We start from the raw sequence: 27,079 nt of genomic DNA on the forward strand, positions 1-27,079 counted from the left end.
AAGGAGTTACAGGGAGGGGAAATTTACATTAATTTGACACAAGTGCAGCTTCACACTTGGAATTTATAAAAGACAGACCTGCAACAATAAGGGCTGGGCCCAAGCAATTTTTGCATCCTGTCTAAATTAGCCAGCTGGTTCCAAGGTGATAAAACTGTGGAATCAAGTGATTCAAAGCAAGAGCTTCTGATCTCTGTGTATCTCCATCTGCCCAGGTTTAACACGGATGTCCACACCTTCCAAAATCTGTGAAGGCCACCCAAAGTGAGCCTCACAGGGAGATAACAATGAGGCAGCTAGGAGCAGTTGTTTCCTGAATCTCTCTGTACATTATTATTATTTGGATGTTCTGAATAAAATGAATGGTCAGCCTGGAAATCTGCTTGATCGGTTAGTAGCTGGCAGTCATGCAAGTGTTAAATAGTCATTCTCCTCCTATATTGTCTGTAAGAAATTGGATGCGACCCACTTCCCTGAATTCTAAATCACAAAAATGTGGCCATTCTTAATAAACGTGTCCATTGAGCTGAATCCCTCCAGTACAGAGTGTCCTGTAACTTGTAGTTTCAGAGTTCAATGTTTCTGGCACTAGTCTGAGACCAGGCCTAATTTGTCACTATGTTACACTAGCTTGATGCAGATTTAACCCCACTGGTGTGACTCAGTGGAGTGTTTGGCCAATGATCTGTATGGGACAAGAGCATGTGACGACCATGAATCAATCCCTCAACCACAGGGGTTCTCAAACTGGAGGTTGGGACCCCTCAGGGGGTCATAAGGTTATTACATGGCGGTTAGTGAGCTGTCAGCCTCCATCCCAAACCCTGCTTCACTGCCAGCATTTGTAATGGTGTTAAATATATAAAAAAAGGACTTTTAACGTATGGTGGGGGGGGGTCGCACTCAGAGGCTTGCTGTGTGAAAGGGGGTCACCAGTTCAAAAGTCTGAGAACCCCTGCTCTACCAAGACACGCATCTCTGAATCCCACCTAGCTCATGAAACGCTGATAGCAAGGAAGAGCTGTAGATCTAGCATAACGCATAAGGTGGTCATGATTCTCTCTCCCCACAGCTGAGGTAGTTAAGCCAGTTATGCACTGGGTCTCATTTGACTCAAAATTTATGAACCACAAAGCCTCTGGGCAAAGCACAGAGATCCCAAACCTGAATCTAGCAGAGTCTTTACTTGTCCACTAACTTCAACATAGCATTGTTAAACCATTTAATAGTTAGCCTTTAGCCATTAAAGAGTGGCCAGTCCTTTGTCATATTCAGGCAGCGTTGTGGCTGCATAAATTCCCCACCCCTACAGGCCACCCAATGGCTCAGCTTCATTAAATCTGCTGGTACAGACAACTGCCTAATGTGTTGTCTGTACATTTTCTGAATTTTATAGCACCTTGAACATAAGAGGGGTGAAATACTGGCCCCACTGACGTCAATGGCAAAACTTCCTTGACTTTATTGGAGTGAGGATTCTGCCCATGGTGCTGCAGAGAGGGAGTACACACCAGCAACATTTAAACTGGTTCTCCAAACCCCAGGTGTTTTTATAGACTGAGTGGGGCCACTGCAATCAAGAAGATGAAGGGAGGGGAAGCTGATCTAAGAAGCTGAACTCCAAAATGCCAACATTTAAATGAAACAAGATGGGAGCACGCTGCCTACCATGACCTGACCTATCTCCCAACATCTTTATAAAAGGTGATCTGCAAAGCTTTTTCAAGTTTGATCATTTCAGCTCACGAGACTTGTGATCCACGAAGAGCCACGTCTGCTTTGTTTTAGTCGAAGCCTGCATTTTCATGATTGTTTACATTAAAGATAGTGGCTGTGGGCTCCCTTCCCCACTCAGAAAAACCCAGGTAAGGGATCTGCCCCCTCCTGACCTCACTGCTAGTCACATGCCAAGAACATATGCAAATAGCATTCTCCTCTCTCTCTTTCACACTCTCTGCACTTACACATTGCTACATTGCCTTGGTTACAGTTGCTATTGTCTCCCAACACAGGGGGAGGGAAGGGGGAGAAGACAGTGGAGGGCAAAGAAAGCTCACAGCCAGCGATGAACATGTTCAGGATTTGTGATGTCACTATTTCACAGGGAAGGAATTTACAGGAGCTGCTGCGAAAAAACAGCAGTCAAAAAGGAAATTCCAGAGGAATCCAAAGACAGGAAAAGTTGTTGGTCTTTTTTTTTCATGATGGTCTTAATTTATTAGTGGGCTTTAAAAACATATATGCTAATATGAAGCTTATTAGAAAAAAAAGCTTTGCGGGTCACTGTTAAGGATACACTCTGCCTGACTGCACAGTCGGCCGTATTTAATAGTGTAAAATGTCACCAATCCATGCTCAAGCACAGCAGAGGACTAAACACAATTGAGCGTTCTGTGCTGTAGGAGTGCTTCTGTCGAGTGCTACAGAACCCGAAAGAGCTGTCCTCATAGCCTCTTTGACAACGCACCGATGCACATTCCATGCATCTGCTATCTGCAGACTGAGTGCTCTCAAGTTCCATTTAGAGCCGGAAGCTAAACCGAGAGATGGTTTGGTTGCTCCAATTCACTGAGTGGTAGAAAGAGTCAAGAAGGAAAAAACGAGCTAGTATCTTGACTAGCATAAAGACCCAGGTCCATTGTAAACCCAAGCACGAAAGGGATCAAATGACCACGTGGTTGTACTTCACCATTGTTAAACTTGGTTCCATCTTGTGATGCAGATTGGATCTAATGGTGTTTTAACAGGATCCTCAAACCAGCCTCCTAAAACACCATTGTGTATTGACCATCGGGGTTGGGGGAACGAATGGAGACAAGTCTGCTGTAAGTAGGTTTCCCAACAGAAGTGGCTTTTTGAGCACAGACAGGGCTCAAGAGAGTTTGGAACCTCAAGCCTAACCTCTGCGTCCGATGGCAACCTAAGAGTTTAAGGGAGTGGGGGTAACACTGGAAGAGCCCCATTGTGTGAACAAACACCTGGGAACATGTCCTGGGTGATCCTAGTCTTTGGGAGATTCTGTTGACAAAGAGGCTCAGATCCATGCTGCCCCACAAGCTTGGGAGAAGCCCCCTGTAAGCTTCCACAAAGCCACTTCATTGTTCTCCTTTGAATCCCTCCTTAATGCTCTCCTCTGCCATAATGCCTACAAAAAAAACAAAAAAACAACCTTGCCAATGGCTAGGTGACTGGCACACGGAGACCTCTGCCTGTCACGCTGACTCATATTGTCTCATTGCTTCCATCTATACCATCTGTTGTCTCTTGTCTGATGCTTAGACTGCAATCTCTTTGAGGCAGGGATCATCTTTTGTTATGTTTGTACAGCACCTAGCACAATGGGATTCTGGGGCAGGACTCAGGCACCTAGCTGCTACTACAAAATAAAAGAAATAAATGACTAGGAGTTTGGGGTGAATAGATTTCTTTTGTGGTGTTTTCCTGGGCATACCATGTGCTTTCCCTTCTGTTACAATGTCTACATACATATTCTTGTTTTTATAATCCTCTTGGGGTTTTTAATAAAAGCCAATTTTGCCCCTCACCTTGTGTCCGCTGCATGTAATCATAAGGAATGGTAATGAAGGGGGAATAGAAGCAATGTCATGTGACCAAAGATGGGATGAGGGAGAGGATGCATAGTCTTGATCACTGTACAGCCAACTAAAATGAGGGTTCGCTTAATCAATTACATTTCCCTTTAGAAATACATTTAAAAATACTGTGATATGATTGACCGCACAGCTATCTGGTGGTATCAAGCATTTGCCAGCTGCATTCACAAATCCCTATAGAAGCCCATGGGAGATGCTGAAGGCTCAGCCTCTCCCCTTTGGCCCCATCCCCTGCCTTATGATCCCTGCAACATTTTGTCATAGCTGCTGTCCTTCAAAGAGAAGCCGGGACTAGATCATTCTATTACTCAACAATAGGTGTCACTGTTGAGTGAAGCAAGACACTTCGCACTCCCAGAATAGAGTATGCAGCAGAATAGGATAGTCTGTCCTCCTACTGAAACGTATTGTTTCCTAAAAGGGAATTGATCTACACTAACAGTTTAAATTACATTTTTCAAATACGCTTACTGATATTTAATTTAGATGTAACCAAACAAGTCTTGTACGTTATTTTACATAATGATAATTAAAGAGGAACCAAATTAAATTTTAACAACTGGTAGGCCTTCCAATTCATTTTAAATAAATAATCAGTTTGGCACATAATTGGCAATCTGTACAAAAACCAACCTTATTAATTCTAAAGAAGATGCAACAGCTATAGAAATGAAAGGTTTGTTAAATATAATCTAATGCCATAATCACTTCGCCCCAATGATGGCAAGAGATACAAGTCTATTATATCAGAACAAACCCTCAAGGTGTTTAACAGTCACTTAGTATTCAATTAACACAGAATAGCTCTTATTAACTAAATTAAGTCTCCAACGCCCTTCCCATTCTCTGCAGTCCACTGAAGAACTGGGCTCCTTACCTCCAAACCTTGAATACAGATTTTTCCCGATTCTCAGTTACATTAAGTCCCTTTATACTTCACTTCACATTCACTTTCAAACCCCTTTAAACTGCCAAAGTGGTGTGAGGGGTCTTTTGTATAACTGACGCCTTGTCCATGCAAGAAAATTATACTGACTTCACCAAGTCAGTTGAGAGAGCAAAGGTGGCCCAGTGGATAGGACGCTAGGCTGGGACTCAGGTCTGGTCTACATTAAAAAATTAGATCGACCCTAGCCACATTGCTCAGGGCTGTGAAAAATTGTGTGCCCTGCACAACATAGTTAGGTAGACCAAAGCCTCAGTTGAGGCGTGGTTAGGTCAATGGAAGAATTCTTCTGCCTCTTCGAGAGATGGATTTCTTTCAATGGAAACCCCCCTTCTGTCAATGTAGGAATCATCTACACTATGGTGCTACAGTGGCACAACTGCAGTGCGGTACCTGTGCCGCTGTAGCGGGTGTAATGTAGACATGCCTGGAGGAGACCCAGGCTCAATTCCATCCTCAGCCATAGACTTCCTGCGTGATCTTCAGCAAGTCACTTAGGCCTGATCTACACTTGAAATTTAACCAACTATTTCAGTCAGGAGTGTGATTTTTTAAAATGAAATAGTTATATAGGTAAGAGCCCTAAGGTGGGTGCAATTATATAGATATAAAGGTGCCTTATACCAGTACAGTTATTCCCCATCGTAGACGGGAATAGCTATTCCCATATAAACCATCCTTACATCAGTACAACTACATCCACAATAGGGAGGTTGTACCACTATACTAGCGTAATGAAAGCGGTAAAGTTTTCTAGTGTAGACAAGGCCTTAATCCCTCTGCGCCTCAGGCCAGGTCTACATTACAGACCTATATCGGTATAACTATGTCGCTCAGGGATGTGACAAATCCACACCCCCTGAACAACGTAGTTATACTGACCTAAACCCCTGTGTAGTCAGCGCTGTGTCAGAGCTTCTCCTGTCCACATAGCTGTCACCTTTCAGGGAGGTGGATTAACTATGGTGACAGGAGAAGCTCTTCCATCGGCGTAGTAGCGTCTTCACTAAAGTGCACCAGTGCAGCCGTGCCACTGTACGCTCCAAGTTCCTCATCTGTAAAATGGGGATAATAGCACATCCTACTTCACAGGGGTGTTGAGAGGATAAATACACTAAATAAATAATACAGTGTGAAATACTACAGAAATGGGGGGTCAGTTAATACCTAAAATACAAAGACTGCCATCAGTGCAGGCCCTCATTTATTTTAAACTGCTTTCAGTCCCCTGCCACGTCTGCTGGGATTCTGGTGATCTCAGTGTTTACAATATGATGGATGAAGAGACTCACAACACGTCCACTTGGTGTTTTTAATAGGCTGCATAATGATTCGTATTGGTAAATTATTCCCCTCCAAGGAGTCTGAGCACATAACTCTCACGCACCAGCGCTTCCACCAGTTATAAACACCTTTTGTTATTGATTGAGACAAAGCAGCATTTTGCCAATGTGTAATTAAAGAAATGGCACTGATGTCATAAAACTGCATTTAAGAATAAACATGTATAATGGGGGGGCCGTGATACCTAAGCAAAGGGAGCAGGGAAAAAAAAAAAAGGTGAACCTGAATCAACTACAATAAACTAGTCAAAATACAATTCCCACTACTCGCTTATTCCTGTATCATCCATTAACTTTAACGACAGGTTCATAATTAGAATTGCTTCCAGCAGGATATTTACGCTACCATGTATCTATCTATTTTCACAATCTTTAGCTACTGGGCCAAAGTAGAATATTCTGTTTCTGTAAAAGTGCTAAAGTGGAACAGTTCCATGTGTTAGCTGAAACTGTAATATTACCAGAAAAGACCACTGTAAATTGCAGGCTGGCATAGGCCACGGGCCCCTCCCTAGACCCCCTAAAGTGGTCCCAGTATGTGAGAGAGAGATGTTGTCTGAGCACATGGACGAGTTCTAATCCTGGTTAGGACAGTGACTCCCACAGTAACCTTGATCAAGTCACTTAATCTTCATCTCAAAATTCTGTCTCCATCATCTGCAAACGGAATAATACAGAGATTTACCTACGGCACCTTGCCAGGGGCTCTGGGATAGATTTGTTATTTAATTTTCAAATTACCTTACATGCTATATAAAGTGTTACTGTATCGTTAAGAAGGAGGACAATTTAAATGCTTATTTAACAGCAACAACAAAAATGCACCCTGCATTAAGACCTCAACTAGCCATTAGGGAAAAACATTTTATATAGGTTAAAAAAAAATTCCTTCTTCTAATCAACCAGCATTTTCCTGAGGCTAAAAACAATCATATGACTTATTTGAAGGAGATCAGATACTGACTACACAATAAAACGCAACTACTAGTTTGCATGCGCACCCTCATTTGGAACACATATAGGGACCATCACTTGAAGAACCATTATTAGTTCTTACTGCCATAGATTTTAATCCGTAGAAAATTTAGAACAAAGTTGTGTGATTTGAACAGAATGCACCCAGAAATAGAGGAGAGGACTTCAAGGCGCACATTCAGCAGTCTAGATGGGTAGACAGGTCATTATGAGCCTGTTCTCTACATTGTTGGGTCTACAATCAAACATTGCACTTACTTTCAACTGTACCTCAGAGTCCTTTGCAAACAATTAAGCCTCCCAACCCACATGTTGATCTGAATCAGGGAGAGATAAAGGATTCTGTTTGGAGTCCATAAAAACAGTTGTTTTAAAAACAAGTGCACACTCTCTTGTGCTGCGGCTCTGGGTGCCTCACCTGACTGAAATATAAGTAATGAGCTGCCAGAACAAATAATGAAAAATATCGTTTTTAATTTTTCCCTTTAACAACAAGTCAAGATTTTCAGAGAGAGGAGTCTAGAATTAGACTCATGTTTAGGCCTGTAAATAAAAGGCCTGACATACAGAAGTGTTCAACACCTAGGAACTTCAATTCACAATTCAGAAGTGAATTCAGAATCGTTTTCCTGAGCATTCCTGTGTAGACAATTACTCTCCTCCTGTCTATTTAGTCCATCAGACTAGCTCTACTTAGATGTTATTATACAACACACAGGAATTACTGGGTGAAATTCTATGGCCTGTGTGCTGTGCAGATGGTCAGATTAGATTATCACATTGGTCCCATATGGCTTTAAAATCTATACCCAAATTCTTGCCCAAATGTCTTGTCCCAAATTCATAGAGTGGGTCAGTGTAAGCATGTGAATAAAAATCAGGAGCCTAGATGTCCAGTTCCCAGCTCTCAGCACTAGATATGCTTTCCTCCCTGAAAGGAGAAAGGCTTCACAGGTAATTTCTAAATCTTATTTTGGCATTTGAATCTACAGCAGTGATGGAAACTGAACAAGACAGAGGGTTTTGTTTTGTTTTTCTCTTCTCATTTGCTGCTTATATCCAGCATGTGCCTCTTCTCTATACCTAAAGGTTTGCAACTGTTGTGTTCATCTGGTGCATGGTGGATAGAGAGGAAAATGATCTAAAACTCACAAAGATTGACATAAAGATAAAATTGTGAATCTAACTGCCATTTCTTAATTGTCACTGTATTTTCCGGCTGGCAGTTTAAAGAGTAGGAAGTAAATTGGGGTCTCTCTCTCTCTCTAAACACACATTATATATAAACATGACCCAGGCCTTGATTCAGCAAAGCATATGCTTATCTTTAAGCATGTGCTTAAGCCCCATTGATTTCTAGCACATTGTGGGCACTATCAAAAAAGCAAGTAATTTCTGTTTTTATTGTGTTCCTCTAGCAAGCTAGATTGGAAGCCAGTGGCTGCTGCTACTGCCAGCTGTTGTAGCTAGTGTCTAAGCAATACTTACAGCTGATAGTAATTCCAAGCTCCACACCTCTTTTCTTGGGCAGTTTAACATGGAAAGTACCACTGCTGGGAATGACAGACTCTATAAAACCGAAACAGAGAAAAGAATAAAAAGTGGGAAAGGACAGATTTTTCAATTGTGTTGATAGACCATTCTGAACCCCCAGAGAAAATTAGTTTTAAAGACATATTATAGGTGTTGATAAATGTAACATACTACATGATTTAATCCATTCAATGTACTCATGGTTAACAATGGCAGTCTAGATTTTTTAGAAAAATCGGATTTATTAAAAATATACATAATTGTGTGCACTATATCAGTACAGAGAGAATAATCAGGAGGTGCAGGATTCAGAGGCACCTCTGCCAACACACACACAAATCACATGTTGGCACCAGCCATTGCCATTAGTCCCCCCACTCTCAAGTCCATATATTCATAAAATATCTGAGGGGGTGGGGGGGAAAGATGACCTCTTCACTTATTAAGCATGCATGCCCACTAAGAGACGTGGTTTCTGGATAAAACAGGATTTAGACAGAGATCTAATGTATGTCTCCATTGCTAGCTCACATCAATCAGTGACTCTTACCAAAGCTATAGAATGTTTATGGAGGAGGCTTTCCCTATACTGGGGCTAATAAAGAACTACCAGAGCCTTTTGGGGGATGCTCTGAGAGAGGTGAATGCATTGGTTACATACCCGCCACGTCAAATTCTAACTCCAGCACAACTTTGTTGGTAAGCGCTGCATCGCGCAAGAGCTGATTGGCTTCCTCCATGGTCCCATCTTCAGTTGCGATGCCATTGATGGAAAGGACTCGGTCTCCGACTTGTAGCAGCCCACACCTGCAGTCCAGATCAGAAAAGGAGAAAAAGCTCAAAGACAACGATGAGCCACCTTTGCCAGACAAGTCAGTCACAATCTACAGAGCTACATGGGAGAATTCCATTTTTATTTTTTTCCAACCATTTCAATGGATAATATCAATGTTTATTTTTAAGCATTTTTTCCTAAATTTAATCCATTTAAATTTTCACAGTTGCGGGAAATAAGACAATGGGGGGGGCGCAAATCAATAACTATGATGACAGTAATTGATCAGATTCAAAAAGTTAAAGCTTTATATACACTGTTAAAATACAAATAGCCAATGTAACATATCAAAATATACAAAGTAAACATCCTTAAATTAAACTAATACATTCTCAAGCAGCATTTTTCGTACTTTGCCTACCTGCAAAGTTCAGTTATCAATGGAATTTTTTTTTGTTGTTGTTGGTTTGTGCGTGTACAGTGAGCTAGACATTTACCAATAAAAATCTGATGCTTCCAAGTCTATTTATAGAAGACTAACAGCTGACAGACAACACATTGGGGAGCCATGCGGGGTCATGTGCCCTCCCAGATTTGCTACTTGGCTTGTACTGAGCATGCTCTGTAACACAGCTGAAGCCAGTTGCCCTTACTCTGCCAGCCCCCCCCCCCCCCGACACCAGCAGGCATGGGTCATCTCTGACCACTGAGAAATGATAACATTAGGTCACAAAAACAAGACACATAGCTCTAAAATACACAACCCAATGTAGAGAACCTACTAAGATCATCAGGAACAAACTTGCAAGCATGGATATTTTCAGAGTTTGACCTATTCTTTGCTCAGTCATGTTCTGCTCGCAAATAGCAGTTCTTCAGGTTTCCTGCAGTGTACACAGAGAAATCTCCCTGCCACCCCCAGAAACCAAACCCACAGCTGTGAAATTGGATAAAAACTAGTTGCCTTTCTCTCTAACCATATCTAATGGTACACAGCTTTCCATGTGTGCATGCCTGAGCCTCCTGGAACCCAAAGTAATGACACTGAAAATTACAGAGTCCTCTGATTAATATATGACTAATATCAAAGTTACAATCCAATGAACTCTCCAAAATGTCTCAGCAAATTGGATAATCATTCATCCCTTGTAATTGCATTTCCTGAAGCCAAATGTTCATTGATACTGTTTAATGGCCTTGAAAGGCCAATATTATTATTGTTTGATACTCTTCCAATATAACCACAACTGACACTTCCTTTTAAACATAACTGTGTAACAACTTTTTAATTCGGAAGAAACCAAAGATCTGTAAAGTTGGGTTGGAATTGCACAACTGTGGCATGCATGCCACATATTGTGGGTTGCATCTGTGCATATGAGCAGAGTTTTTAGCTCATCTGACCTACCACGTTATTCCAGAAAGGCATGAGTGCAGTGCTATACCTGGGCTTTCCATTGCCCATTAGACAGTTCTCTCTCTCACACACAAACATTTAACCATTGAGTTATGGCTAGAAGGGACTAAACACATGAAATCTTTCCAAAATTTTCTTCTCTTGCATTCCTCTTTAGTTACTACAGCCAAGCACTGGTGCAGAATTCCAGGAGTTGTAGCAAATTCTTCTCTCAGTCAAGTTAGGATGGTCTCCAAAATCTCTCCATAGGTATTGGGAGAGTTCTCTTTCTCCACTTGTACATTTAAAGCCATGTTTCAGAGCTTAGGTTCTCCAGCTCCGTAGGATCTTTATCTGTTACTAACCATGCAAAATCTTTACCTGCTCAATTTCAAATATCAGACTTTGCTGATGTTTCACAGAGCAACCATATCTTAACAATCCCATACCTCACTTCAAGCATGATGGGACTGTAAGAGAACAAATTACCTGTGGTATCAAGGTTTGTCACTACAGAGGCCATCATGGACAAAGAAGACTAGGAAGTAGCTGTCACTTCAAACAAGCCCTGGATGCAATTGGCCAAGTTGTCATCAGAGCACGCTTACATTGTGGTGTTGAAAAATGCACATGCTCAACATCTTCTCTCTCTAGAGGTTGGAGAGGTGATTTTGCTGGCGGGAGGGCATTTATTAAATCTGTGTTATATTATGGTGCTGCCTAGGTTACATTATCCATGGAAAAATGAAGACGTCTATGAGATGTATTTTTAAAAAGTGTTTGTCAAGGAGACCCAGAGATGATGCCAGGCACTCTTCTGTGTACTATAAATGTGAATAAATGCAGTATTAATTGGCTGTGCAATCAATTAGATGCTTAACTATGTGCAGCTACTATGACTTTATATGGCTAGATGTGGAAATTGTGGCTTATAGAACTTAAGACTCCCAATGGCTGTGACAGAAATATTTCCTTCAGCACTATGAACTCTGTTGCTGCAGCAGTATGTCTTACTTAGAAGGAACCAACAGCTGCGTGACAAAAAGGTATTACGTTATCATCACAAAGTCAGATAAAAACCCAACTAGCTGTGACACAGCCATTGTTTTCATCACGGGACAGCAGGGTCATTGGGTGCCTTCAAACAACATCAGAAACGATAGCTGCCATTTCCCCCACTCGAGCTGCTTAGACAGGAGACTTGAACTTTGTTCAAGTTAGATTTTCTTCGCAGGTTTATAAAACGTTGTGAAGTGAAGTGAAGCAGTGACCTCGTGTTCCCCTTGATGAAGGTGTGAAGCCAGATGTGCCTTGTTAACTCTACAGTATCATCTAATGGTGAGAGGAGGAGACTGGGAGTCAAGACTCCTGGGGTTATTTTTCTAGCTTTACCACTGACATGCTGGCCTTATGCGGACCAAACTCTCTTTCAGTCATTTTCCCCACTGAGATGACACCCACCTTATGGGTGGGCTGCGTGGCTTTCATCAGTGTTTGAAAAGTGCTACCAATGAAAAGTGCTACCAATGAAAAGAATAAGGAGGCTGGTGTATTCTTGAGTGAAGGACACACTTCTTGTAACACTGGAGTTCGCAGTTTTGGATGCCTTCACTTGGGTTTAATGTCTGCTCTAAATGAGCTTTACATTTTGTTGTGGCTGATACAATGCGCAGGTCGCATCCTAACCTGATTGAACCTTGTTGGCAACTTTCACTGGCCACTAATTTTTCTCACATGTGAGCTCTTAGTGTTACTGGCTTCCAGGTGCTATGATCAAATGACAAAATCTGAGCAGAGCTGGAGGACTCAGAACCTAATAGACTTAGATTTTTGGCACCCAGACACAGACAAGAAAGCCTCGCCCATTCTCCTGGCAAACTTGAACTCTCCAAAGGGCTGATCCTGCAGACTCATCCTCCCACAGATGGTGCCCTGAAGTCACTCTGGTAAGGAAGGGTGGCCTGACTTGTTTCAGCAGCACGTTTAGTTACACGAGGGAGGGGGAAATGGACTAATTTAGAGGCCAAGAGGAAATGATAGACACCCAGCTTATACCACACCAGCTGCTGATGCAGAGGGCTGAGTCAGTCTAATTTCAAGCCCAGAGGGCTCAACCTAGGGCCGCCCGGGGGGGGCGGGAGGGGCAATTTGAGAGTTTTTTGGGGCTCCTGGAGCAGGGTCCTTCACTCGCTCTGGGGGCCCCGGAAAACTCTCGCGGGGCCAGGGCCCCCGGAGCTTCTTCTGCTCCAGGTCTTCAGCGGGAATTCGGCAGTGGGGAGTCCTTCTGCCCCGGGACCCGTCACCGAAGTGATGAGTCTTCGGCGGCAATTCGGCGGAGGGGGCCCCCTGCCGGGGGTCTTCGGGGCACTTTGGTGGCGGGTCCCGGAGCGGAAGGATCCTCTCCCACCGCCGAATTATCGCAAAAGCAGGGCCCCCCCGCCGCCAAAGACCCCAGGCCCCCTGAATCCTGTGGGTGGCCCTGGCTCAACCTGCCCCCATTAAGCAGAGTTACTGATGGTGAGGGAAGACCTGTAGATACCACCAGCTGTAAAACTGATCACAGGGGTGCCTTTCCCTGGAAATGTCTCTCACGAGTTAACAGAAAACAAACACTCGTTGGGTGACACCTTGACTTGTTGCCAAGGAGAACTTAGCCTCTTCCGGCACCAACTGAAAGATGCAGTAAATTCTCTTTCTAAACACAGCCTGGTGCTGCTGCCTAGTGTATGAGGCGGACCTGAAACAGAGCGCTCTGGAGGGGATAGGAATCAAATCCTCTCCCCTTCGCTTGGCTTCTCACAGATCATTCTACAGCAGGCACACAGCACTGTCAGCCAGATGTTGCATCTCTCACTCCGTAGCTATTGGGAACTGGCTAGTTGCTTTCAAGAGAATAGCGGCTATACCGGGAATTGACTCAACTCACCTGAATTGCATAACGTCCCACCCCATTAACCAGAGAAAAACCCAGAGGCGGTGAACGGGTGAGACCAGCCAATGAGAAAGAGAGAGAGAGTTATGATGGTATCACAACACGAGGCAGACTGCATGCCCCTGAGGGACAGCAGGATGAGAAAAAACAAAGGCCAGGGAAGGAAAAGTTACATTCCTGGGCCTTGTGTCCTTACTCACACTCAAAGGGCTTTCCTTCCCTGCTCCAGAACAGTTCCCCCTGCTGCAACTGCTCAGCCAGCCTCCTGTTCCACAAGCATAGCCGACCAGGCAAACGCACGCGCTCTCACATACAAACCGGGGAGCATAATTTGTTTGCACAGGTGGCCATCCAACTTTTGTGCAGCATAGTGACTGCACGCACGTGGGTGAGCATGTAGAAATGAAGGCCAGCCACGAATGACGATTTGGCCTTGTAAGTGTAAGAAAATGGCTGCGATATCTGGAGTAGCAGTTAGAACAGTACCGGCCAAGGAGGAGAGAATAAAGTTCCTGGCCTGACGGGAGGTTAGTACAATCTTCTTTTGGACTCCCTACATATCTCCTCTCTCCCTCCCCCGCAACCACCGACCACATTCTATTACACCAGGAGGGCAACAACGTGTGAGGAAGGTATTTGACAGTGACTAAGAGGCTAGGAAAAGTGGCCTGCCATGCTGAAGCTAGCACACATTTCAGAAGGTAATTTTCAACATCAAAATAATCCATACTGCAGAGCAGGACGGATAGTTCTCTGCAACCTGAATGGATGAAGGAGGTGACTGGCGGAGCGAGAATCCGACTGGGTGGGCAGCTAAGAAGAAAAGCTGCCTGCATGACATGTTAGATCCAGGCAAGACCATGCAGCAAGTCTCTGCTCTCGCTTGGGGCTTGGCAAGAGGATAAGAGAAGCAGCGCTGATTCCAAACCCTCCTGGGAGAGAAGGCTTTGTTAATGCCTGATTTATAAAAGCAGTTTGGGATTTCACAACACGGTCCAACTCCACCACATTAATGGGAAATAAAACCACCGTCGCTTTTACAAATTGGATTTTAAATCCAAACAATAAAGGCTCAGAAGGCTTTAGCATTCCTACCAACTGGTGCCACAGCAGGACAATATTTTCAGGGAGACCTCGGAGAACAGAAGATACTTCTTTTCTCTTTTATTTTTGCCGCCACCACAGTCTCACAAAGTTTGATCCTAAGTACATAAACTATATCTGCTGTGATTAGGTACAACACAGGCTGCAGCACGACATGGATACCGCAAGGCAAAGATGCAGATTTTTTTCTGCTAGGGACTCTTAAATGCCACTCGGCCCTCTCTGTGGTGTGATCAATGTTTTATTTGTGTGGTGTGGTTTGTGGCAGCTGAAGCCTTGCCAGGCAGATAAAACATTAATCAAGCCTGCAGAGATTTGTTGTGCTAGGGAAAGATCCACAGTAGGTACCGGGAGCTATTTGTTACTCCAATCACAGCATTAGGCAGGACAGATCATCAGTGTAAATCACAGGCGGTTTAAGGACTTGTCCATGGGGTGGGTGTGTGCCATTAGTTTTGAAGCTAATGTACTTTGTTCAGTGGGAATTAAAAGTGAGGCTGTAGCCAGAGAATGCTATGTAAAAATGGTTTCTTATTCAAAGCAGTGGTGGTCTTGTTTGAGTCCCCACTGGTGACTTTACTGGCAATATTTAAAGACAATATTTGGTCCTGTTATCCCACAGGAGCCAATGTAACTCTAGAAGTACAATCTGGATTCTATTCTGCTCTATGAATAATCATTGCTAATTACTCTGCCTCACTCAACATTGTCAGCTAAATTTGAATTGCAAGGGTCTTTATACTGGTGGTAATGTAAGAGGGAGGAGGAACAGATTGATTTTTAGAGCTTGAGAGTTATGTTGGGGGGGAAAAAGCCATCTGTGTGGCCCTTTGGCTGGAATACATAATGTGGGTTCATGACATCTGGATTTTAGCCCCAACTCCGGCACTGGCTTGCTGCACCACCTTTGGCAAGTCACTTAACTATGCTGTCCCTCAGTTTCCCTGTGTGTAAAATGGAGATAATGAAGTTTAGCCACCTTTCTGAAGAGCGTTGAGACTCTGAGCTGGAGAGCAGGATAATATTCTCTTCTGGTCTGTGAAGCAAACTAACCTACTCCTGAGTCTCAGGGATGTACACATGGAATCAATAGCATCATTTTTAGAGTCATTTCTGTTTCCAACTGAACTTTAAAAAAAAAAAAAGACGTCACAAAGCACATGGCAGACAGACAGAACGATAAACACCAGCATCCAACTGCCACAGAAATAGGCGCTTCAGATAACGCTCACACAAAAATGGCTATTACCTTCCATTGAAAAATGGATATCAGACAGCAGCAAGCACAACTCCTCCAGGAGGTGATGGAGCCATCCCAGAGAAGGAGCAAGGTGCTTTTCTGGGTGCACCCGTGCAATGCCACAAGATGGTGCTTCACTAGAGCCCACGCATAGTTTGATTTAGGGCACAGTGCAAAGTGCGTTTCTTTATACAGGTCTTTGATTAGTCAAACCACGGGCCTGCTGGGCCAATTACAGTTAATTTTAAATGAACTGTGACCGGTTCGTGGTACATTGGCTTTAATTGTTGTGAAAACCCAAATGCCGCTGCAGTGGCCAGCGCATACAAAGAAATATTCACACTCTCCTAGATGGGAAGGAGATTAAAATTAAGCTCCATGCTGGAATATGAGGAAATGCAGTGTCTGAAACAAACCACCAGCAAGTCGGCCCTCCAATACAGTACAGTTTCCCTTCTCTGTACTGAATGCACAAGCACTAAGCCGCACCCAGTGAAGAACTGGTGATAATGAAAAGATGATAAATGAAAAGAAGAATTATGGGTGAAAGACATCTCTGAAAAAGGAAACCATCAGCAATGTCATGCAGTGATCAAGGGCAAGGGCTCTAACCTCTCTGCTGGGCTGTCGGGCTCAATAAACCGGACGAGGGGCGGGGAAGACAGGGTTTCAGTAGCAAAGATCCCCCCCTGGAGCTGAAGGCCAAAGCCATTCAAGGGGTCTCCCCTTAGGATCACCTCTGTTGTTTCTGTGTGAACAATCTGCCCACCGGGACCCACTGTACTAGAAGCCAGCGACACTGAAACGAGAAAAAGCATTAGAGGCTCCGGTTAGCAGCCAGCTTGGTGCAAGGTCTGTAGAAATATGGCTCCCATGTTGCCTCATGGCTGCAAGCGCCCACAAGCCAGTCCCAACTGGCCATTCTGCATCGTTCCACGGTAAAGGAACACTGCCAGGGGAAGGGAGCCTGCCGTGAACACACACACGGAGGTGGATGCAGTACGTCGCAGGAGCAACACTTATCAAGAGGGACAGGAGGGGCAAGCTCATGATTTGCAAGGTCTCAAGCGAGAGCAAGACCTAAAAAGATGCAGGCAGGAGAGACTGGGGGACAAGGGGGGGCGTTGATTTACTTGGGCCAGGCCTCTGGCCCCACTGCAGGAAAGGTTGAAGTAGGAGGAGCAGTACAAATTAAGGGAGAGGAGCTAAACTCATGACAAGTTTCCCCAAACTCTGATCCCTGCTGGCAAAAGGTGGGTAGGGAAAGGGGACTGCAAGATGCTGTCAGTACAGCATTCACAAAAGCACAGGGCCCACCACAGTCTCTTCCACTGCTTGTGTCCAAGGTTGGCCCTGGTGAGGGCACCTGAGTAGGAAGAGGGAGGTGTTGGTGGCACTGAGATCAACACACCCATCTAGCCAGGCATCCCACCTACATGAGCTCTTGTGGTCCTTCTTCCTCTGTCTCCTCCTCATCATGGTGGCACGCGGGCTCATGGGGTGGGAGCTCCGAGGTAGCGTATTCGAATTCTGGCAGGGGAAACCTTGCGTGTTCATGGTGGGCGATGAGAAGTTGGCAGCCACAAGAGCTATGCAAACACGGAACATGTTACATACCCACACAAAGAACAAATAACTCAGCAGTAAGAGACAACAAACCTAGCTCACCCGCATGATTAAATGCAAACTGGTATCTCGCCAGTTATACATCAAGCAAGCAACTACTTCAGCAGATTAAAACAGGACGTGCTTTCTGCTGCAAACTTCCATTGCCTAATCAGGTGTGCACACAGTGGCGTGTTTTCTGTAGGGTTGCCCATGAATATGCTGGGCACACTGGTGCGTTACTGTAGGGCTGTCTCCTCGTTAACCAAATATGTTGGTATCATTAGCATAGAGCTGCCTCCTTTGCAGCATGTCATCGTTATATTGTAGAGCTGCCCCAGAGCATGCCTAGCTAGGGACACTGGTGCGTTATTATAGGGTTGCTCAGCACACTGGCTTTATTGTAGGGTTGTCTCCTCACCTCCCCCACGCGCTGGACTGCACACGCTCACTTAACAATAAAAACCTTACTACAGATTTTTGGACACAGATTTGGAGACCAAGGAAGCGGTGGGTCACGTTCTGGATCAACAAGTGTTTTTTAAGCTTACTGCGGGAGGGGAGCGGTCAGTCAGCCTGACAGCAGAGCTACTAGCTCTTGCAGAGCGACACACACAAATGCTAAGTGGATGGGTTACATTTGCAATAATCTTGGCCGGAGGTCTGGTTCCAGGTGGGTGTCTTGCAGTGCCCTGGATGGTGGGTGTGGCAATAGTTGACACAGGGATCCCAGCAATGGTGATGGTCACTTTTCTGCACCTTGACTGCAATCAGCACACACAAGAAACAAAACCACAGAGACAGGGAAAAGAAAATGAAGATAAGCAACAAGGAACAGAAGCCTTTGAGGAGTCAGCCATTGGGAGAGCTGTGTAGATCAGTGGGTCAATGCACTAGCCTTTCCCCACTGGGGACTTAGGATCAAGTCATGTTATCACTTTACTGAGCCAGGCATCATGCAGGCTTCTCGTGCACACAGTTCTGCCAGTCTCAACAAGGGCTGCAACATACACCAAACTTCCACATCCCCACCAACGTCCCATTGGTAAGAACATCCATAATTTTGTTTGGGTAGAAAAGCAGTGTCAGGGTGCATTGACAGAGAGTGTCAGCAGCAGGGATGTGTCACTGAGTAATGTCACAGCACAACAATTGGATGATGCGGATGTCGGAAATTTGCTCCCCAAGAACTAGGCTTCCATTCACCTCAGAGCCGCTGGCCTGAATGTAACCCAGGTCGGTAGTGCCCAAGATTCATTACCATCAGAAAGCTGTTGTATAATCACAGGTGTTGCTTACACTAGAGCATTTTAGCAAGAACTCCTGAAAGCCTGGTCTACACTGGGGCTCCTGCTGGTTCTAACACTACTTCAGTGGCACCATGCACTGGGAGCCCTACTGTAGACAAGGCTTCAGAGGCTGCAGGAGGTTTTGATAGGGAGTCTTGTCTTCTGTAGGGTTCACACTACACTACCACTGGTGCAGTGGAACTAATAGTAGCACTGGTGAGATTTCCCCCCTAAAACGCCCGTAGTGTAGATAGAGACCACAAATTCATTTTGTATTGGCCCTATTCTTTCACCGGTGAGCGGGCATCTAAATAAAAAAGGACTACCAGAAAAAGCCAAAGACTGAAGGGTCTCGGTGACAGAACCACCCTCTTACCAGGGCAGAGCTTATTAACAGGGCACCACAGGGGATTCCTGCCAATGCTGAACACTGTGTGTGTATGCTGAAGGGAGGTCAGATTTTAGAGCTTCATCTGGCACCTTTTACCAGCATTAAATTCACCAGCCAACAGATAACGTCACACCTAGGCCAAGGCTAATGGTGATGGGAGGGACTCCTGTCGTGTTGAGTTGTGGGCTCCAGAGCACTCACCAAGGCAGAAGAAAGAGGGAAGGGTTTGTTGTTTTGTTTTTCATAAATCGTATTAAACACACAAACCGCACCTGCTGCACCCCCACCCAAACAGGAAAAAGAGGCCTACATTACAGCAAGTCTACCAAAAAAGCTTCAAGAACCAGGGCACTAACATGACACTTGGCAAACATGCAGGAAGCCACTCGACGGCTTTGCTTTTTATCCCTTTCCTCCAGCCCAGCACTTCAGGGGGTTCCATGCAGGCACAACGGTTTGCCTGTGCAGATCTGATTGTAGGATTAGGGCCTTAGAGCATAGTCTCCATGCAGGAGGGACCACCAAGATGCATGCACATTTTCACTTCTGTCTGAAGTGATATTTTCTTACCAAGGCCTGGACCAAGAACTAGTCATGAGCACTGACGGGGTTTGATTTCCTATGCCCAGAGCACTGGGATCTATTTCCCAGGCTATGGGCACCGTGCTATCTATCTATATTTATTTGTGTTTCCTGCTGGGCAATGCTTGACAAAACAAGCAAGTTTGCAACAGTCCCTCTTTTCAGCAGCATACAAAACTGCATCCCACAGCAGACAGTCACTGTAGCCATGACTTATACTGGAGCTCTTTTAACCTTGCACAGACTGATAACCATCCTTCACGGATGAGCTATTCGCTGCGAATTGAACTCTCTCTCCAAGTGTAATTGCTGGCAGCGCAAGCAGGATCAGATCTTACCCAGGAACAGATCTCTGACAAGGACACCCGCTCAACTAGTGACTTCGCCACACAGATTTGATCTCAGAAGTCATCTTCCCTGATGATTTAAACACTGGAAATAAATTCTGCTTGTGTGATACCCATCACACCATAGGCCTCCACGGGCACTTTATACCCATCACGCTGTTCAGCTCAGGCATTTCCTCTGCAATTCTGTGTGCTTGTTTCTCTGCTTCCCTTGTGATTTATTCAGTGAATTGAGCAGATAGTTTCTCATCTGGTTATTAAAAGACATGGCTCCAGCTATGAAGTTTGCATGCTGTGAATATAGGAACACTGTTCAGTAGTTCAGATTAGGGTTGCCAACCCTTCAGGCTTGGCCTGGAGGCTCCAGGGAATTAAAGATTAAGCCATGTGTTGAAACCTCTAGGAACACGTCCAACCAAAATTGGCAACCCTAGTTCAGATCCAAAACACAGGAGTTTTGTTCTTATAAAACCAAATATTCAACAGTGTTGAATGAATAGTAATGAACAGTCTTTGTCTCTATGGGATGTCAATGGTGTCTACCCACCTACGCTCTGCTGCTCTCCAGAAGGCGATATTCTAGGCCTTACACACCTGCCAAAAACTGAAGTTTACCCGTTTTGCGTTGCATGGCCCATTTTTCTTACTGCCCTCATTTGTTCCCAGATTCACGCGAACAAGCTACTGCAAAGAGGGAGGCAGAGTGACACTCACACCCTGCTCCATGTACAGCACTATGTACCTGACCAAGATCAACCTCTGAAGTTTATTATGTGGCCCTGGGGGTTAATCACTATGAGGAAAATTCATCCCTGTGCTGGTGCGAGCACTGGTGCAGGGACAGAGAGGAGGCAGCTTGTGCTTCCCTTACTCTGGGCAGCCAGGGTCCCACCTCCAGCCTCCTACAGCCTAACCCTGCCCTTGCAGTGAGGGAGGGACTCCCATGGAGGGGGCAATAAGACCCTTTGTGCAGGAGTTATTCTTGGGGGGTGGAGGTTTGTTTCTGCCCTACAGCCCCTTTGCACCAACCTAGATGGCATAAAGAGGTTGCCGAGGAAATACCAGTTTGGCCCTAGGAGCTCAATCACTTACGATGCAGAGGGCCACCCATTCCCACTGAGGTCAACGGGAGCAGAACATCTTCAGCTTTTTGCAGGACCAACCGCCCCAAGAAAGCTGCAGATGGCTGCAAGGCGGCATGGTTCACCAGTTCTCCAGCTCCTGGACCCCGCAGATGGCAGCCGATTACCCCACTAAGTGCTCAGCACTATGGTCAGCTCTTCTTGGGTCAGAACTGTGCAGCTAGGAGATACCCTCCTTGATACATAGGAGGAGGGAACATTTAAGGACATACACTGCCCTGGATCCATAGCACACAGAGCTCTGCTTCATATCAACGGCCATTCAATGTGCAGCTCAAGGGCATGTTTGTTTTGACCCTTCGGTCGTTAAAGAGTTTAAATAACATGGGAACAGTTGTCACTTTCATGCCCTTTGCCTTGAAGTGCCATGCTCATGCTAAGAAACTTGCACTCTGGATTGCTACCGCGGTTGGCTGATCTCCTAAGTGGGGATGGGGGAAAATGACTGGGCACATACACAAAGCCATCCCTCCATTAAACGTACCTCCTGAATGTATGTGTTTTGAAAGGAGACTAGGAACTAAAGCAGGAAGGAGAATGGCTCATTTTAACAGCTGTTGAAAAAGGATTCGTTTCCCTTTTTTTGGGGGGGGCACCTGGGTCAAGTCATTAGCCCCTCTGTTCAACTGCTCTAATTCTGCACAAATTAATCTAGGCATTTTAGAGCTTTACACTTCTAGAAAAGGAGCAGTTATTAGAGTTTTATGTTCCAGTAGATTATGCTAAAGGACATTACAAATTCCCCCTTTCCAAGTTATCCTGGAGGGGTAATGAAACGCGAGTTTCGCCTTGGGCTACTATCGGTCACCAACAACTGAATGTGTGAGAGCAAGATTGGTGCCCAGCAACCAGGCAACTGAGAAAGCACCGCAGAGGTGATTGGAACTGGAGTTTATACTATCTGACCCTGGGCACCATGAAACACGAACAATCAGCCTCGACTTATCCAGGCCCCAGAAAGAACAGGCCTGCTGTGCAGAATGTGACGTTTACCCCATAACGGAGCAGGCTGGAACTGCATTAAATATTATGGTATCGGCACTGAAGTCAGCCTAGGTTTAGGTGAGGATCCAACCCACTGCCAGCTCTGGTTTTATAGAAGGAAACATTAAGGCAAGGTCTACACTTGGAGCTGGGGGTGTGATTCCCAGCTCACGTGGACATCATCATGCTAGTTCTCATCTGAACCAGCGTGCTAAAAATTATAGCAGATCCACAGTCACATGGGCCACAGCAGCATGAGCTATCAGCTAAGAGTGTAAACCCACCTGGACCCTGTTGGTATGGCAGCTAGCCTGTGCCACGACTGTCTGTGCTACCATGGCTACACTACCATTTTTAGCAAGCTACTTCAGATTGGAGCTGGCACCAGTATGCCCACACAAGCCGGGAATCACTCCCCCAGCTCAGAGTATGGAAGTAGCCTAAGGGCACATCTACACTGCAATCAGAGGTGTGACTGCAGCACTGGTAGCTATACCCATGCTATCCCAACTAAAAATATCGGCGTAGACACAGCAGCACTGGCTTCAGCGTGGGCTAGTAACAGAAGTACATGTCCAGGGTCCCTGGCATGCTTGTCCAGTCTGCACTGAAGTCCATGCCACTGCATCTACATTGCTATTTTTAGTGGTGCTGGTGTGGGTAAGTCTGCCTGCACTGAAATCGCACCTTGGGTTGCAGTAGAGACTTACCCGAAGATGGATAACGATGAGGCTTCCTAGGGTGAAATCCTGGCTCCATTAGGGTCAATGGGAGTTTTGTCATTGACTACTTCCTTTAGGAATATTTCCTCTCACTGAGTCTTCCAGTCCACTACCTTCTTCTGTTCAGACACAGCAGCAATTACAGCAGTGCTGAGCTGGAAGACCAGCACTCATGTTTCAGCATTTTTTCCATAACTGGAACAACTTGTGGTCTAATTCTCTATCTACCTGCATCATTTACAAGGCAAGTGCCAGGCCCTGCACAAGTAAAGGATGCACCTTGAAAGCCAGATGCCTAGGGACTGTTCAATAGAAAAAAATCATTTTGGGGTACCCTTGTAATAATTGGGTTTACACATTTATTTTAATTGTAAACTCAATTATAATCTCATTATTTTATATATACACAAGTTCATAAAAATATCACAATAACCTATAACAAATATTAAAAAGTATGATCCCCCAAATCTCCTAAATTAGTCTAAACAAAAAACTAATATAGTTCAAGAAAACTTAAAATACCTAGTAAAAACAAAAAAACTAACACCAAAAATAAATCAAAATTAATCTCAAATGTTTAGCCCAATTAATAAACAGAATGACAAAAATAAGCTATTCCACCAGCCAGTCCCTTTATAAGTCCTTAAGAAACAACAACAAACTTTAAAACACAAATTAAAAGCTGAAGAAACTAAAGCCATTTTCACCATCATAACTGCCAGCCCCAACACCTGCTAAGGCCCCAGGTTACATCAGCCCAGGCCTTCACCCTATGATGTCCTGACCAAACAGGGCAAAAGGATCATCATCAAGGAACAACATCACTTCCTCTACCAGCTCCAGCTAAATCCCAAACACTACCTACAATAAAATGAAATCAGACTAACAGTAGCAGCAGCAACGGCAGTTCCAGACTATCCCAACTAACTTTTCTCCTTTACCCAATAACCTGTTTGTATTACCTAAAACACTGTCAAACAAGGGTTTTTTTTCCTTCTAAACTCTCTCCAGCTGAAATAAAAAAAATTCATTTAAAGCCTTACTTAATACTTTATATTTCAAATCCTTTAACTGTTTTTCCTATTAATAATGAACGTTAATAGTATATTTGCACAAGAGTAAGTAAGGGGAAAGTCCCTGTAAACCAAACCTGCATTTAATGTTAAACAGTAAGTAGGTATGTTAAAACCTTTAGCCTTTTATTCCATCTAAATTAATACAACAGTACTAAGGATGTGAGTTTAGCACAGCTTGTGACACTGCAGAGCAATGGATTCCCAAATCCAATGTGCCCATACAAGCCTAGAGGGTAGTCAATTTTTCTGTTCATTTACTTGACAAACTTGGTCTCATCCAACGTGTTTCAGCAGAATGTCTATTTTTCTCCCCAGGTGTCTCTCCCTGGAGCTATCCAATGTTTTATGAGAACCACGATACAGATATTACATCAGCATTAAAAACAAACAAAGTTTGGCTTCTTACTGCAAGCACACACCTGTGTCTGGAGGTTTCAGGGGGAGTCTGCTCTGGTGAGCAGGGAGTATTTCCAACTTGACATTTTCCGAAGTGGTGGCTAAGAGCTGAGTGGCCTCTAACAAGGAACAGTGCTCTGTGCTGGTGCCATCAATGGAGAGGATGTGATCACCAATGTGCAAGGCCCCACATCTGCAGAGACAAGACACAGCTCATTATTTAAGAGCACAGATTTGCATCATGTGGTTAGGACGAGAGTTGGGCAAAATTTAGCAATGTTAGTTACCAGGGCTTTCACGTGAACCAGTTTTCTTCTCAGTTTTCTGATCTCCCCTTTAATTTCCAGCTTCTAGCAAATGAAGCCAAAACCTCAAAGGGTGACAATCAAGTCTGGATTGGTTCAGTTGAACACAAATCAAAAACCTATGAGTTTCTAATATTTTGCACCCACAGCTAAGGCAGGATAGGTTGGATGAAAACCCAGCCAGCTCTTTTTTTTTTTTTTTTTTTTTTTTTAAATGAACACAGGTCGAGTTACAGGTGTAAATCAAATCCTGGCAGCCAGTGAAGGAATTCAATTACAAGACTATTACACTAATCATGACCTATGATTGTAGAAAAGCCTGTATTTCCTATACCCTAGCATAAAGCGATAAAGTGTATCTAACAAATGGGCTCAAGCCAGAAACGTCAGCTCTAAATTTGTGAACATCTCAAGTCTTGAAGATATTCAGATGTAGGCTTTATATTTAGGCTCAATTCTCATATGCGTTGGATCAAATTTTTGTCCCTGATGAATAAAGATCAGTGAGATTTTTTTTAATCCCACAAATTTTGCACAGAATCCTTGGACATCGCTAAAAAAAAACCCACAACGTTATTTTTTCTAGAAACTAGTTCATTTCAAAAGGGGGAGACGTGGAATGTAACTAAAAGGGTACAAAGGAAGCAGCAGAGAAGACAAGTGCAACACTGCCATCTTGCTTGGGTTCATACCTGTCTACTACACTGGCTGGCTTGATCTTGTCAATGACTATGACCTGTTTATTCCGATGTGTGCCTGTTGTTAGAGTGATTCCTAGTGTCGATCCAGGAGTCTTGGCTATTTCCACTAATAATGGACCAGAAGCATTGGCTACAGTATCTGAAAAACAAAAACCGCATGGAGTTTTAAGACTGTTCTATTTCAGTTTTTCCAACTATAAAGTATCGAGGAAGGCAATGACTTGGCAATTTGCACGTTCGCCAGTATAGATGGAAACTTAAATACCCAGTTCTCTGTATCTGCCCCTTGCTGCACTTTTACTTCCTCTTGTCAATATGTAAGCTCTGCGGCTTGTAAACAAAGATGTGGTAATAGGATCTAGCGCTCTTACAAAGTTTCACCAGTTTCCACATGACCACCTTTTACTACATTGATGAAATAAGGTCAGGCCAGACAGTACTCTAAGACCATGTAATACTTGCATAAATAATATTAAAAGCAAGCCACAATGCTTGTCTCCTGGGAGCTTAGAGAGGGTTGCAGAGTGGAGAGACAATGCACTAGTTCTCTTCCTAGAAAGGTACAAAGAAACCCAGGGAGAGAATAGAATCCTCCATTACCAGCTATTCAGAGACAGGCAGGTGGGTCTGCACACAAGACTGGGAGCCAGGAACTCCTCAGTCATCATGGCTTTGGCACAGACTCCCTCTGTGGCCTTGGACAAGTAATTTCACCTCTCTGCCTCAGTTTAATCTATTTATCAATCAATCAATCAAATGGGGCTAAAGACCCAGACTTACCTATTACCTGACAGAAGTGAGGAAATTTTGTTATTCGTTAATGTCTGCAAATGTATTTTCATTATAACGAACCATCAGATGCCGTATTAGACACTGTGCCTGCTCACAGACACACACAGATTCATATATTAATATCTTAACTCCCTTCATATCAGATAAACTATTTCAAGAGAAAGAGGGGGGGAAATCTGGATACCAGGCATCTGACTACCTAGATAAGGGTCCCCCTCACCCTATGAGATTACCTAAGGCCATTGTAAAGCAGCAAGATTTATGAAGCAGATAAAAGTTTTTACAGTACGCAGTCCACAGCCAGAATTGGAGCCCTCCCCAGCACTTTGGGATGTGTGTAGGTAGAGAACTTCACAGAAAGCCACTCATCTGCTTCAAAAGAGATGCTAATAGACTCACCTCTGAGAATTCCTGCATTTGGTGCCTCCAAGGCCCTTGATTATTCTGGGCAAGGCTTTTCTCTTCTACAGTGTGTGCACACCTACTCTGCACTAAAGTGCTGATATTATCGGACTACAATGAGAGACAGGGCTCACTCCAGCTTTCAGATAAATGGGAACGCATTGACGCGGGTCTCAGAAGTGTCGCTGTTCCTTGTGATTTTACACTGTTCCTCATAGATACTCACTCTCTGGGCACAACTAGGGACATGTCTACATTACGCACTGGATCGACAGGTAGCGATTGATCCAGCGGGGGTTGATTTATTGCGTCTAGTCTAGACGTGATAAATTGACCACCGAGTGCTCTCCTGTCGACTCCGGTACTCCACTGGAGCGAGAAGCGGAATCGACGGGAGAGCGTCAGCCATCGACCTACCGCAGCGAAGACACCGTGGTAAGTAGATCTAAGTACGTTGACTTCAGCTATGTTATTCATGTAGTTGAAG

General features: G+C 44.4%; 1 protein-coding gene across 5 annotated transcripts in view; it reads right to left on the reverse strand.

Annotated features, from left to right (window-relative positions):
* GRIP2 (glutamate receptor interacting protein 2) overlaps window positions 1–27,079 on the reverse strand; it is a 463,550-nt gene that overhangs the window by 34,399 nt on the left and 402,072 nt on the right. For all 5 annotated transcript variants that reach the window (XM_039546764.1, XM_039546763.1, XM_039546766.1 and 2 more), the window contains 7 exons: window positions 25,390–25,537; window positions 24,416–24,585; window positions 18,102–18,227; window positions 17,295–17,447; window positions 16,471–16,657; window positions 9,073–9,218; window positions 8,367–8,447 (listed from right to left, as the gene is read on the reverse strand). In XM_039546764.1, coding sequence (XP_039402698.1) covers window positions 8,367–8,447; window positions 9,073–9,218; window positions 16,471–16,657; window positions 17,295–17,447; window positions 18,102–18,227; window positions 24,416–24,585; window positions 25,390–25,537 — 1,011 coding nt within the window. The remainder of the gene's footprint in view (window positions 1–8,366; window positions 8,448–9,072; window positions 9,219–16,470; window positions 16,658–17,294; window positions 17,448–18,101; window positions 18,228–24,415; window positions 24,586–25,389; window positions 25,538–27,079) is intronic.

Source organism: Mauremys reevesii, linkage group 7, assembly GCF_016161935.1.
Source record: "Mauremys reevesii isolate NIE-2019 linkage group 7, ASM1616193v1, whole genome shotgun sequence".
NCBI classification, from domain to species: domain Eukaryota; kingdom Metazoa; phylum Chordata; order Testudines; family Geoemydidae; genus Mauremys; species Mauremys reevesii.